The 12516-nt window shown below is 41.0% G+C and overlaps 2 protein-coding genes across 16 annotated transcripts in view; one reads left to right on the forward strand and one right to left on the reverse strand.

Annotated features, from left to right (window-relative positions):
* LOC110975178 (uncharacterized) overlaps positions 1 to 12516 on the reverse strand; it is a 46120-nt gene that overhangs the window by 25214 nt on the left and 8390 nt on the right. The gene's annotated exons all lie outside the window — the stretch shown is intronic.
* LOC110975176 (uncharacterized) overlaps positions 1 to 12516 on the forward strand; it is a 36765-nt gene that overhangs the window by 17948 nt on the left and 6301 nt on the right. For 3 of the 13 annotated variants that reach the window (XM_022227393.2, XM_022227392.2, XM_022227394.2), the window contains exons 2-7: positions 4095 to 4253; positions 6127 to 6411; positions 7146 to 7259; positions 7460 to 7552; positions 8628 to 8717; positions 10526 to 10603. In XM_022227393.2, the coding sequence (XP_022083085.2) occupies positions 4095 to 4253; positions 6127 to 6411; positions 7146 to 7259; positions 7460 to 7552; positions 8628 to 8717; positions 10526 to 10603 (819 nt within the window). The remainder of the gene's footprint in view (positions 1 to 4094; positions 4254 to 6126; positions 6412 to 7145; positions 7260 to 7459; positions 7553 to 8627; positions 8718 to 10525; positions 10604 to 12516) is intronic. The other 10 variants (XM_087138320.1, XM_087138091.1, XM_087138002.1 and 7 more) reach the window with 10 other exon arrangements.

Consider the following 12516-nt stretch of genomic DNA (forward strand, 5'->3'; position numbering starts at 1 on the left):
ATCAAAATTCACTGGCAGCTGTAACCAGTTCTACATGTACACTGGATATGAACTGGCTTTCTGACCCTGGTAACTTATTGGTTACAGGTATGTAATGTATGCATCAGTAAGAGATCCAGAGTGTGAATCCCTCTCAAGTTTAAGCTTGTTTTTTTTCTCACAAGCTTTCAGACAGCACTGCATATACATGTACAATTACAATGACATGTACAGTACACCACATCAGTAAAAGGAAAACTTAAAACTGCTATTGTAGCAGGAAGACGTGACAACAATGGCTTTATGGATATTGTGTACATGTACATGTATTGAAAGCCTTGTTAAGCCAGATGAAGTTTGTTGCCTGGGCAGGATTTTGCTTGTTGAACTTGCAGATGGGGAAATGGTCCATATCCAGCCTGTACACAGTGTAGACAGTTAACTGAAGATTTTAAATTCAACTTGAAAGTGTTAGGCATTCCTGTGGTGTGACTGCCATCAGGTTAATGTAAATTGCAATCAGATTCTTTGTATGGCGTGAGTTGGCAAACAGGTAAGGTAATTAATGGAGTCACATGACACTGCCGTCCGACCACAGTATTGTGTCGACGATCAAATCAAGAAAACACGTCTACATTTATTCAGCTTGCTCTCTGTTCAGGGGAGGTCGTTTAGGTGGTATAAATTTCCTCCATGTGCTGATTGACTCACTTTGGCTTCACGGGTACATCCATAGGTGCCAAATGCAGAAAGTAACTGGAGGAGTACAGACTCGTCCGAGCGTAACCTTTGCGAGAATGACAAGGGGTCATGAGAGGAGGGAGGCAAAAAAGCCCACACATTCCTGGGGCAAAGGGTGACAAATCAAATTAATGGAGAAACAGACTGAGCTGTGCCTTTGGATTCGTGTCCCTTAAGTTTTGTGTCGCGTGGAATTCTTCGATAGTCCTCAACTGTGAGAAAGTGGGACTTCTTGTGGATGGGACAAATTGGGGTTGGCAGGGGGGGGCCTTTTCAGTATGCCATGTGTATCAGTTATGGTTGAATTCAGCTGTACACACAGTGAAACTTCAAGAATAACAAAGGGTGATGACCCATCCTAGCAGCAGATCTGTCAGTGGTTAGGGAGAGGAGCGATCCTTGCTGTATGGTTTAGCTATCATCTGTCAGCTGTACGGTTTATTGTTCCTTATTTTGGCACTGTGGGTGTGTTAGTGATATTTTTGAAAGCTGTAAAGTGGTAGGCCGGGGTTTATGTCGGGGGTTGTCTGAGATTAAATTTTTTAATACATGTGGTTTACTGAGAGAGTCTTGAACATCAGTTAAGCTGCTGTGTTGGTACTTGTGTTATTCACATACCGGTAACTGATCCAGTGCACCATGTTTGTTTAGGAACGCTGGGCCATCGTTAACCATGATTAACCATCCCTCTCAAGTACCCGTAGTCTACTCAAATGAATCAATTTTGTGAAGGGATTTGACAATTCAAAGTTTGGGAAGGTTTTAAGCATTCCTGTACATGTTGTTGATGATACTGCCTGTGAAGTTAACTGCAGTATTTGGCATTATATGTTGTTTAATCTAATAAGCAGTTGTAAAACACAGTTGAATACACGTGTATATATGTGTACAAGCAATGTATATAACCGTTGGAAAGGGGGAATAATCCACATTATTCTGCTTCTTAAAGACTCAAAGGTTGAGTTTGCAATGTTTGTGTTCTTTATTGTTTTGCAAAAAGATTTAATCATGAGTGTTATTGTGATTGTTAGTTCGAAAAACCTAAAGCAAAATACACACACACCCAACCTTACATACCTAGTGTGGACATTCCTTTCTTTTCATGCAGTTGAGAAAACTCAGTGAAAATACTAGTTTTTCTTGAACTGGGAATATGATTTTCAGCTGGCTTTTTGTACAAGGTTTCCTTGACTATTCCTCTTCCTTTTACGACGATGACCCCAACCCCAAAATGCCTCTAAACCTCTTTTTCAGAGAAGGGGAAACGTCCTGTGGACATGTGTAACATTTTTTGTTCACAAGTCCACACAAGTACATGTAGGTATGTAAGGTTAGCACACACACACACACAGGAAAAATGTCTTTCAGAATGATCAATATTGAAGGAATGCAACTGTACACAAACGTACTGTGATTCCTATCTCCTGAGGTGGTCAGTTGGTCTGGGATCAACCTCTCTTTCCTCATTGCTGTCTTAGTGGGACACCCATTGGTGCACCCTATGACATATACAGTATGTTCAGTCCACTTAAAATCTGGACAAATTCCTGAACAAAAATTTCTGACACCAACTTGTTCCATAAAATTGCTGTGCTTCCTTGTTGCTTCTATTAATTTCAGAAAACTTGTCCTTGTTTTTTCTCTTTAAGCCTAAATCTTTCGGATGCCTCTGAGCGTTTACTGTTTGTTAATAACCTGGCCTTAACATTGCTTGATTCTGAGTGAAAAATTGGAAAACTCCTACATATACATGTGATGTTTTTGTTGTCTTAACCATATCTTAGCAGAAATACAGCTTTTTTTCATAAAACTTTGATTTCTTAGTTGATCACTACAAGTTTTAGCTGCAGCAGTTCACAAACTAAAAGATATCGTGGCATAATTAATTGAAGTATTCTGGTCTTCTGGAAATGTTTCCTCTGTAGGTGCTCACCATATGTAGGGGTACTTGCTCATTCTGCTTTCCCAGTCACTCCATAGTTACTTAAGTTATGAGTCAGATTTTGTGAAGTCTTCTTCCATAGACTGACTTCAAATGAGTTGGTGAAACATACATGTACCGGTATATCTGTACATTGCACATCGTAATGAATCACATTTCCACTTGGTTCAATGGTCTCTTAGACAATCGATAGAAAATGTATTGCTCACTTCCTACTTCGCCATACATGTGGAGTTTTGGTTTCAGGGTGTAAAAAATACCTGAAAGTGTAGAAATATCTGAAACACACCCTCAAACAGTTAATGTCCTATACGTATGTAATTTAAACTACATGTAAATAATTGTAATCCTTTTATAGTTAACGTGTGATCATGCACAAATATGTAAATGTACGTGTATGTAGCCAATAGTAGCCAATTCTTCACAAATTACCCCTCAGCTGTGTCATAGTAGGCAGAGGTTAATGTAGGGCCAATCCTTGAATGCCATGAAAGGGTCTTGGTAACGCATTTTTTTCTCCTACGGGTACAAGACCTTAGCAGTGTGTTCACACTGCAGGACCGCCTGGCATGCCTGCTATCATCAAATCACTCACCCTCACACACCCCAAATCACAAGCAGAGGGCATTCCAAACATGTTCACAAACCTGACTTGTAGATGAACTGCCTGTGCATGGCTGGTCGGGTCAGAGGTGTAAAGCACCCTCTTGAGATCAGTTAATTACTAAAGAAAGAGATGCATCGCTATGAGTACCGGTATCTAATACACCACCGCGGTAAGGACGTCTTGAACCAAGACTAGTACAACCCCTGAAAATGCACTCTGATGTTTCAGTTAATTGTGTTTTCAATTATGTTTTCTGCTATCTAAAAAGGTAGTTTGATGCTTATTTGATATTCATCAAATGCAAGATTCCATGTTCATGAGTAAAACTGTGAATGCCATTCTTGGCAAAAACCTCATTGTTTCTTTGTTTTGTGCACAAAAAAATGCTGGTATTCTTTTTTTTTGCTGGTAAGCTCGTTTTCAATGATGATTAATTTTTTGAGTAAGCTACCTGTACCATTTCTTAGAAGTGTTTTCAATTAACAAAGTTGGGTTTTCAGTTTGAGCAGATAAACCTTGCCTTCCCTGAATGACATTACAACAGCACGTTCAGTTGTCCGACTTGTCCCCCCCCCAAAAAAAGTGGCCAATTTAATGTTTTCAGTGCACTTAACAAACAAAATGATGCAAAATAGTTTTCATATGTTGAAGAATATAAAGTTGCACAAAAAGTGCACCCAGACATTTTTTAATTTCCGATGTCACACTGCAAATCAAATGTTGGCCTGCATGTAGTTTGAGATGAGCAGCATATGAGCAACCTCCATTGGACTCATTGATTTGGCTGAGCTGTCCAGTAAATATCTCTCTTGTTTTTCTTCTCAGAATGAGAGCCCAACCGGTGCTGAGACCAAGACAGAAGAGCCTGCAGCAGCCACTACTCCTGCCGAGACTAAAGAAGGCACAGAAGACAATAAGGAAGCTGCTGCTGCAGAACCCACACCAGCGGCTGGGGAGGAGTCTAGACAAACAGAAGAACAGAAGGTACAGTATGGCGATTGTCCAGGCGCTGGACAGAGCACCCATCCTGAACAACACAACTTTTTTCTTTTCCAGTTCCAACTGATTTTCTTTGTTTTTGCCTTGTTTGTTTTTTCATTTTTGTGGAGATCCATTCAGTCCTAGTTTCGTTTCCATTGTATAAAAGTTAACCTTAGATTAAATGTTCACATTGACTCCTTTAAGGGCCACTACATATTTGGGGTCCACCTTTGCATAAAAATGTGAATTTATTGCAACCACAAATATGTGCGCTCCCTCCCTTGCCGAGGGTGTTCAGGTAGGCCTGGCCTGTACATGTAGCAAGGTCTCCATATATGGCCATCTGATAAAACAGGGCAAAGTGACAGACTGTGCTCTACTTCTCCTGCCACTGCATGTACATACTCATGTGTTGCACAGCTCTGAATGTGATTATCGAGGGATGCAAGCGTTGATTCCTTTAACACACTGTCTGCTGCAAGAAGAGGGAAGAAATCGTGAGATACTGTAACAGATGTTCGTAATCATTGTGTGGATAAACATGTCGTGTTGACTTGTTCATTTGAACTTGAGCATCTGCCTGCACAATCAGTGGAATCAAGGTTTAGATCTGCTGTTTTGGTTGAGCTGAACATAATGTTCAACAGATATCGGGAGTTATTAGAAATTGCACCTGCCCTTTTTGCCAGCAGATTTCTTTGTTTTGCTTGTTAGGACCTGTTGAAAAATATGCATTGTTATAACCACATCATGTTGATGCACAGGGTTTCAATTTTACATTTTGGGGAATGATGCTTGCACATGAACAAAGTTCAAGTACATCTGGAATTGCTGCTAGTACCATTAACATCATTCAGGTAATACCAAGGTATCGAGTGATGAATGGGGTACGGGAATAAATGTAGCCACATGGTTCCCCCACTGGTTTCTTGATTTATCAGCCGACTAGCTCACTCCGGCAAAACTTGAGAGAAACCCAAGCCCTGGCCTGCCCTGTCTGCGGTAAATGTCACCTCCTCAGTTTCAAATTTCCAGTCTGTCTGTGCAGCCCTTGCAAGGGGGGTGGAGGTGCTCTAGCTTTCAGAAGAATTTCACAGACTTGATCCAAATAAAATGGGTCTTGTCCTGTGTGGGATCAACCTGTAACGCTTGGGACTTCTTCCAAAACAGCTTCAATTATATTGTACGTGCACAGACGACCGTTCTGGCAAAGGCCTTAGAATCAACACAGGGGTGTAGATCTCATAGACAATGGGTGGTTCAGGTCACTGGGCATGGAATATTCTCCACTCAAAGAATGTTTAGGATGGTCACATGTTCCCAATCCGATAGGAGTTGTGGCTTAATGCCAAGATTGACTACACATGGAAGATGCGTCATCAAAAATTCATGTGATTGCTAATAACTTTTTCAGTGCAGTTTCATAAGGAGGCCCAGTTCATGTCTGACGTTTTCCTTGTAATATCGTGGTTAATCTTGCAACATACTTTCCCTGTTGGTTGGCTGGTTGTCTAATAATTTCAGCAATCCATAGAAGAAAATGTTGGGCAAGACCCAATTTTGATTACCAGTTTACAAACTTGAGTATAAACACAAAAAGAATCACACACTCAGGGGAAGTCTGAAATTCTACACGTGAAATGTCTGATAGATAGGGGCCAGGTTTAGAAAACAAGATATTGAGAATGTGAGATAATTGCCTTTCCGTGAGTGGAGTTGATTTTAATCATGGTCATGTTCTCACATGCCAACCGCAACCTCTTCGAGACCCTATCACAGCTATTTATTTTGCTTCAGAGGTATTCTGTTGACTTTTCTTTGCCCCATCTAAGCTTTTTGGCTTTTGCATTCTCCCCCTAAAAACACTTTTTTGCAGTCTGAAGTTGAAACTACCAAATCAGAAACTGTAACAGAGGTGGCCCCTGAACCAGCTGAAAACAAAGAGGCAGAGGCCCCTAAACCAGCAGAAACCACAGAAGTGGCCAATGAGCAGGCAGAAAGTAAAGAGGTGGCCCCTGAACCAGCAGAAAGTAAAGAAGAGCCTGCTCCTACTGAACCAGCAGAAACAAAAGAAGAGCAAATCACAGAAACAGCAGACAGTAAAGAGGTGGCCCCTGAACCAGTAGAAAGTAAACAAGAGGAGGTCCCTGCTGAGGCACAAGTACTGATTAATGACCTGGCATTCATATTTTGTATATGTAAACTAATTTGCATCCTAATTTGCATCCTAATTACCCTGAATATAAATTAATACTCCACCCACTTAGTGTGAGATATACATGCATACAAGAAGCTGCTCCTGTAAATGGCCATTGTTTGAAAGTTGCTGTTTTCCAACAGTAAAAAGTCAATCTCTCGATGATTTCATTGTCGTTTCATTTGGATCCCTGCGCCAGTACCAGGCATATGCATGTTTCATGTTGGTCCCTTTGCCAATACGCGCATGTTGAATTTCAGTCATTCAGTACTTTTGATTGGACAGTGCTTGCATGGTCAGCTTTCACACTGCTGCAGGATTTTGATGTGCAGCACCCGTGACCCCCAAATACTTATTTCGCTTGTAGTATTACAAGCAGGCTGAAATTGTGCGAGGGCTCAGAAAATGCAACATAATTTCTTTTTTCCTTTAACCATTTGAGTAAAAATTCAGGCACAAGCCCTGGTACAAAAAACTAAGATTACAGAAAGATTGACAATTTGACACTCTGAGGACAAGATTCCTTTTGGCTAACTTATTTATTTGCTTACCTCACAATTTACTAACTTATTTATATGCTTACCTCACAATTTACTAACTTATTCATATGCTTACCTCACAATTTACTAACTTATTTATTTGCTTACCTCACGATTGACACATCTGCATGCTTGAATGTTTATGTTTGACACTATTAGGAAGAGAGACCTGCAGAGGCTGAGGCGCAAGAGGCAGTGGCCCCTGAACCAGCAGAAAGTCAAACGCAACAAGAGGCCCCTGAACCTGCTCAAGCACCCCCTGAACCAGCACAAGTACACATTTTCAGTTGCTTTGCATGCTTTTTATGTATCCTCATGTTATTTTTTTATGTCTGATTTTTAATCAGTGTATTTTTCTTTTCAGAGTTGAATGTGGTTGTAAGGGTTCATATTTGAGGGAATACGTGGAATTTTGGTCATCATGTCTGCAAATTTTTATTAGTTTTTCAATGCACGTCATTTTACTTGATTAGGAAAAATCTGCGGAAACTGAAGAACAATCTTCAACAGAGGGTGTTCAGTCAGAGGATATTAAGAAGGAGGAGGTGGCCCCTGAACAAGCACAAGTACATGCATGATTTGTTAGCTTTTGGTGTTATGCATGTTCTGTATTGACAAATACATGTACTTCATGAAGGGATTTTCAAATCAACTTTTCAGTTGAGTTTGTCCTACGGACGATCAGATAATTTGCATGGCTGTTTTTACTGATTGGAATGGTTGCTCGTTTGGCCACTGGATCACTTTTTCAAGGCTATTTTGTTGGAAAGCTGGCTTGCTGGCTGGCTTTTTTAAAAGGGAATTGGGGTATGGCTGCCTGTGTTTTGGCTTCCCTACATTTCACCTGTTGTGGTTACATTAATAGGCAGTCTGGGGCTGACTCAGTGCCCGCAAACTTTCTGCGCATTGGCAGGATGACCATTTCGTGACTTGTTTTTCAGTAGACAGCAGCCTATATGGTATGGCTGTTTGAAAGAAAGATGCAAGCTGGTTGGCCATTTGGGTACTTACTCTGAAGAGAACTGGCCTTTTTTTTGCTGGATAGTCACATTTATCTTGTTTGGCTGCAATGTACATGTATAAACTATGTTAAATTACTGACGAGGTGTTGCGGATATTGGTCCAGAGCAAAATGGTCCTTTACAGAAGGGAATCATGATTGACTGTCTGTAATTCTTGGAGGGAAGCCATACCGCACATTGCTGGCTGGATCTGTTTGCCAAGATTGGCACATGCTAGTTCAGTGCAGGATCGAGGGCACCCTCTGCAAGCAGCCATGAGGGTCACATCCCATGAAGTGGGACACTAAGCGGTAGGTCCCGTGTACTGGATAAGAGTTCCGTAAGGAACCCCAGAAACTTGTGGTGGAAAGGTATTAGTGTTCACCCCGGCTGACAGGTACTGTATCCAGGAAAATAGGCGCTACTATTAAATCGAAATGACTGACAGGTAACTAGGAAAGACGTGCTGCCAGATAATTAGGTACATACACGTACATTCGATGTCCGAGCCTATAGACCAATGCCATTTAGTGACTTCGGTGTCGATCAAACCCAGAATTCAGCAGACAAGTTTGAATGAAAGTACTCATGGGTTTTGGTTTGTATGTTGTTTCTTGGCATGGTGCCATGTGTGATGCAGGCCCAGGAACCCCTGACTATCACCGAACCCCAGGAGGCACCGGGTGAGGAGTCTGCAGAGAGTAAAGTGGAACCGTCTGAAACAACACAAGTATAATATATATATCCAACACCGAACATCCCCCTCAAAACCTGCTTGTGTATAAGACTTGACTATATGTATCAGACGCAATAAGGCACTTTGTTGAAGAGTCACAGGGTTTGGTCGGTCGATTGTTGTCGGTTTTATTTGCATGTTCACTCTTGCATGATCTGGAACTGCCCTGAGCATTACCATTGGTGTTGCCAGAGTTGAGAACTTATGCTGGCTCACAAACTTTTAAAAATGCCCACACTTGGTTTTGGTTCCAAACAGTAATGTCTTTCTTTGCATAGACCCTGATGCAAATCATACTCAAACAACACCAAGATGCAAGGGAAAGACTGTGCATAATGCATGTGTAATAATGCCGATGTTGAACTGTGCTTTGATACTGTCGAGAAACAACGGTGTGGAAAGGGCAGAATTCAGTCACGAGCTTGCTGTGAGTGAATGCATGTACTCAATATTTAACAATTTAAAATACCGATAGTTTAATACTGATGAACTGAATGGTTCAGGAAACTCAAGATATGTAATAACGCAGTCATGTACCTGCATAGTGTCAAGGCTTTTTACAATGTGCCAAGTCCTGTGGACATGGGAACATTTTCTCTACTGTGATCATGCGCCCGTGCAAAAGGGCGTTAGCGCATTTACGACCTTTTGCCGGGCACATGACAATTTCAAATCAGTTTGGTGCAAGTCACAAGCAATTTGGTACATGCCCAATCCCAGTTACAAGTTGCTTGCATTGAAATAGGAATAAAAAACTACATTATTGCTACCGGTACCTTGATGTAACAGAGGATGGACCTAGTCAAAGTCCTGAGCACGAGACATGCATCATTGGTATGGGTCACATTGTTCTGTTTCTTAAGTCAATTGTCCTAGTATGACCGTTATCTGGCCCTCAGTAGACCAGAGTTCTCTGCAAAGTTGTATAGCTCAAAAGTAATGAAGAATGTTAGTTCATCAATTTTTTTTACAGAAGACCTAGAATTATTGCCAAGATACCCCAATTTATGTATCAGATGGCATTGTAAGAAAGTGAAATTATGTGGCTGAAGATTCTCAGCACAGTGTACACTATGTCTCTGGGGAAAGTCAGTTGAGAGGCCATAATCAAGTCAAGTTATTCAACACATTACAAGCACATAAAGCTGACGATTAGCACAAATGAAGGAGACTGCACTTGTCTATGGGATAATTAGGAATGCCAATCACATTCCAGGTGGGCAGGCCCCGGCCCAATTGTTTTCTGCTGTCAGTGATAGGGTTGGTAACCATAAGGCCCATGCATCACGCATCCTTGTTGCATGTTGATGAATAAGGTGACATTATGGCAGTGTGCCATTTGAATCAGAGAAGACCCTTTCAGAAGACTGTCCAGTATAAGTGATTCCTTAAGCACAGTTGTTGCAGTGTTTTTTGTGATTATTGTAAATCATTGGTACATGAAGTTCTCTGCCTGAATTTCTTAAAGATCTCATTAAACTAAAAAAATTGATCATGAGTAGTTGCCTCTTTTCGTCTTGAAAAACCTGTGCTTTCACTTGTCACCGTAGAACTGAATTGTGGGATGCATGTGTGTCCACTACTTTAATAGCATTTCCACGGTAAGACAGAAATTTACAGAAGTTGCTGCAGAATTTATGCACAGAATTTCTGAGCTGATGCTGATCATTTAAGCCATCCCATTAGCTGTACCTAACAAGCACACTTACTAACCGTGCATGCTGCATGCTCTGCTTGCAATATGAGTGTATTGAGTTGCGCTTCTCGTCGTTACTGTATGTAACATTTTTTGTTTATTACAGCCAGAGGAGAAACCCGAGGAGGCATCCCAGCCTGCTTCAGAAGAACCAGCAAGTGAACCGGAACCAGTCGCAGCAGAAGTATTGGCTTGTTTACTTTGATTTGTTTTCCGTTATGTTTTTGTTTACTGCGTTTGTTTTGCTTTAAGTTTGCCGCTTTGGGAAGATTCCAGTTCAGAGTTGAGTTGTAGATTTGGTTATTACAACAGTAAAATGGACTGAAATAGATCAGGCACCAAGATCTGTGCGAGATTCATTTCTGGACTTTGTTGAGATCTCAAGAACCTGTACCATGCCAGATTTTTTCCCTGAGAATTTAAGATATAATTTGCCTGCCTATTTTCCACTTGATTATAATCACTTACTGGACCCACTCGGGGTTTAGAAGTGGCCCATTGTCTCAGGACAGCTTAAAAATGTATCTGGGCAACTTTGTGAGCTAACGCCGGTTGTGCAGGGGAACCTGATAAGACTTGCTGTTTCATATTTGCATTATGAAATGCCAGGACCACAAGATCGTTGAGTCAATCAGAGAAGACACTGCTCAGTTTACGTGTTTTGTTTTCAGATTGTGAAGCTTCAATTTGCTTGTTGACACTTCTGAGATGGGGTTATTCATTGGCTTATTTTTATGTACATGTATACAAGCATGAATCACCAAGGAAAATCAAATTAAGGACAGAAAAATGAAAAAAAAATTCCAGCAGTCTTTGTGCAAAAATCAATGTAACATTGGGGCTTTTCTACCCAGAACAACATCCAAGTTTTGTTACGAACATGGAAATTCTAATCAGCATAACAATAAAAAATGGTTGTGGCACCAAAATACCGTCAAAAGATAGGGTTATTTAGGCACAGCGTTGAAATTTCACGGGTTGCATAATAAATGCATTGCATGGGTGATGGACCTGTTAGGTATAATATATACATGTACCTGTGACTATGCACCGTATGATTGATATGCGTTGGACATATCTCATTCATGTAGATCAGAATGAACAGTTGCACTTGTGCAACCAAAGACCTGCACCATGCAGCTATCACCGTCCTGAATCATTTCCATGTTTTGGTCAGCTGACAGGTGGTTTTGTAATGCAAAGTGGCCAGTAATACAGAGCCACCGATGATAACCAAATGATATGACTCATCTGGTAGATGCATGACAAAAGAAACTGAAAGGGTTGAATTCCTTGGGCATGGAAAGAAAAGAGGAAGGCAGAATTCTGCTTGGCAGAAGTGGGAAACAATTGGTGAATACTCTCATTCTTTCTTATGTACAAGTGATTAGTTATGGGAGCAATATGCCTGATGTATTGTCTACACAGTACATCAAGATATGGTAAAGAGAACTGCTGAGTATAAGTTGCTTTTTTCCAGCATGTTAACAACAGACAAGGCCACGATTAAATAGTTTGAGATATTAATTCCAGTCTAGTAACTTCGCCAAGTCATTTTAACTCGACACAACTCACCCAGTCTCAAGTCACAATAGTGTGACTTGAGACTGTTAATTGGCCACACACAGGAACAGTAAGCAACATGGAAATGGTCTAGTCCATTGAAACAGACGAACTGGGGGAATAGGATTGAGTCAGTTGGCATTGGTCATTCCTGGTGAACTAATGACTTGAGTCCATAGACGCACCTGTATTTGTGATCCGACTTACAATTGACTGAATCACGACTTCATCATCTGTTGGTTCTCATTAGTTCTGTGATGTTTTCTTGGGTGGGGAGGGCATATGCTTGCCGTGATACTGCAACACAGACTGGACAGAGGAACTAAGGAAGCATATAGACCAACGTTCAAGAACTGAACTAGTGCATAATGCACTTTCCATTTAATTACTGATAATTTGGGTGAAACCCTAAGACCTGTTTGTTTGTTCTACACGGATCTGAGTCTCGATCAGTGATCCCAGTGGCTGGTTTGATTCATCGGTTAATCGGGCTCATGGTGTCAGTGAACTAACGACAGATCTCTGATCAAAATC

The sequence above is a fragment of the Acanthaster planci genome, linkage group LG01 (assembly GCF_054643075.1).
Source record: "Acanthaster planci isolate LZ-2023a linkage group LG01, COTS_SCS, whole genome shotgun sequence".
Lineage (NCBI taxonomy): Eukaryota > Metazoa > Echinodermata > Asteroidea > Valvatida > Acanthasteridae > Acanthaster > Acanthaster planci.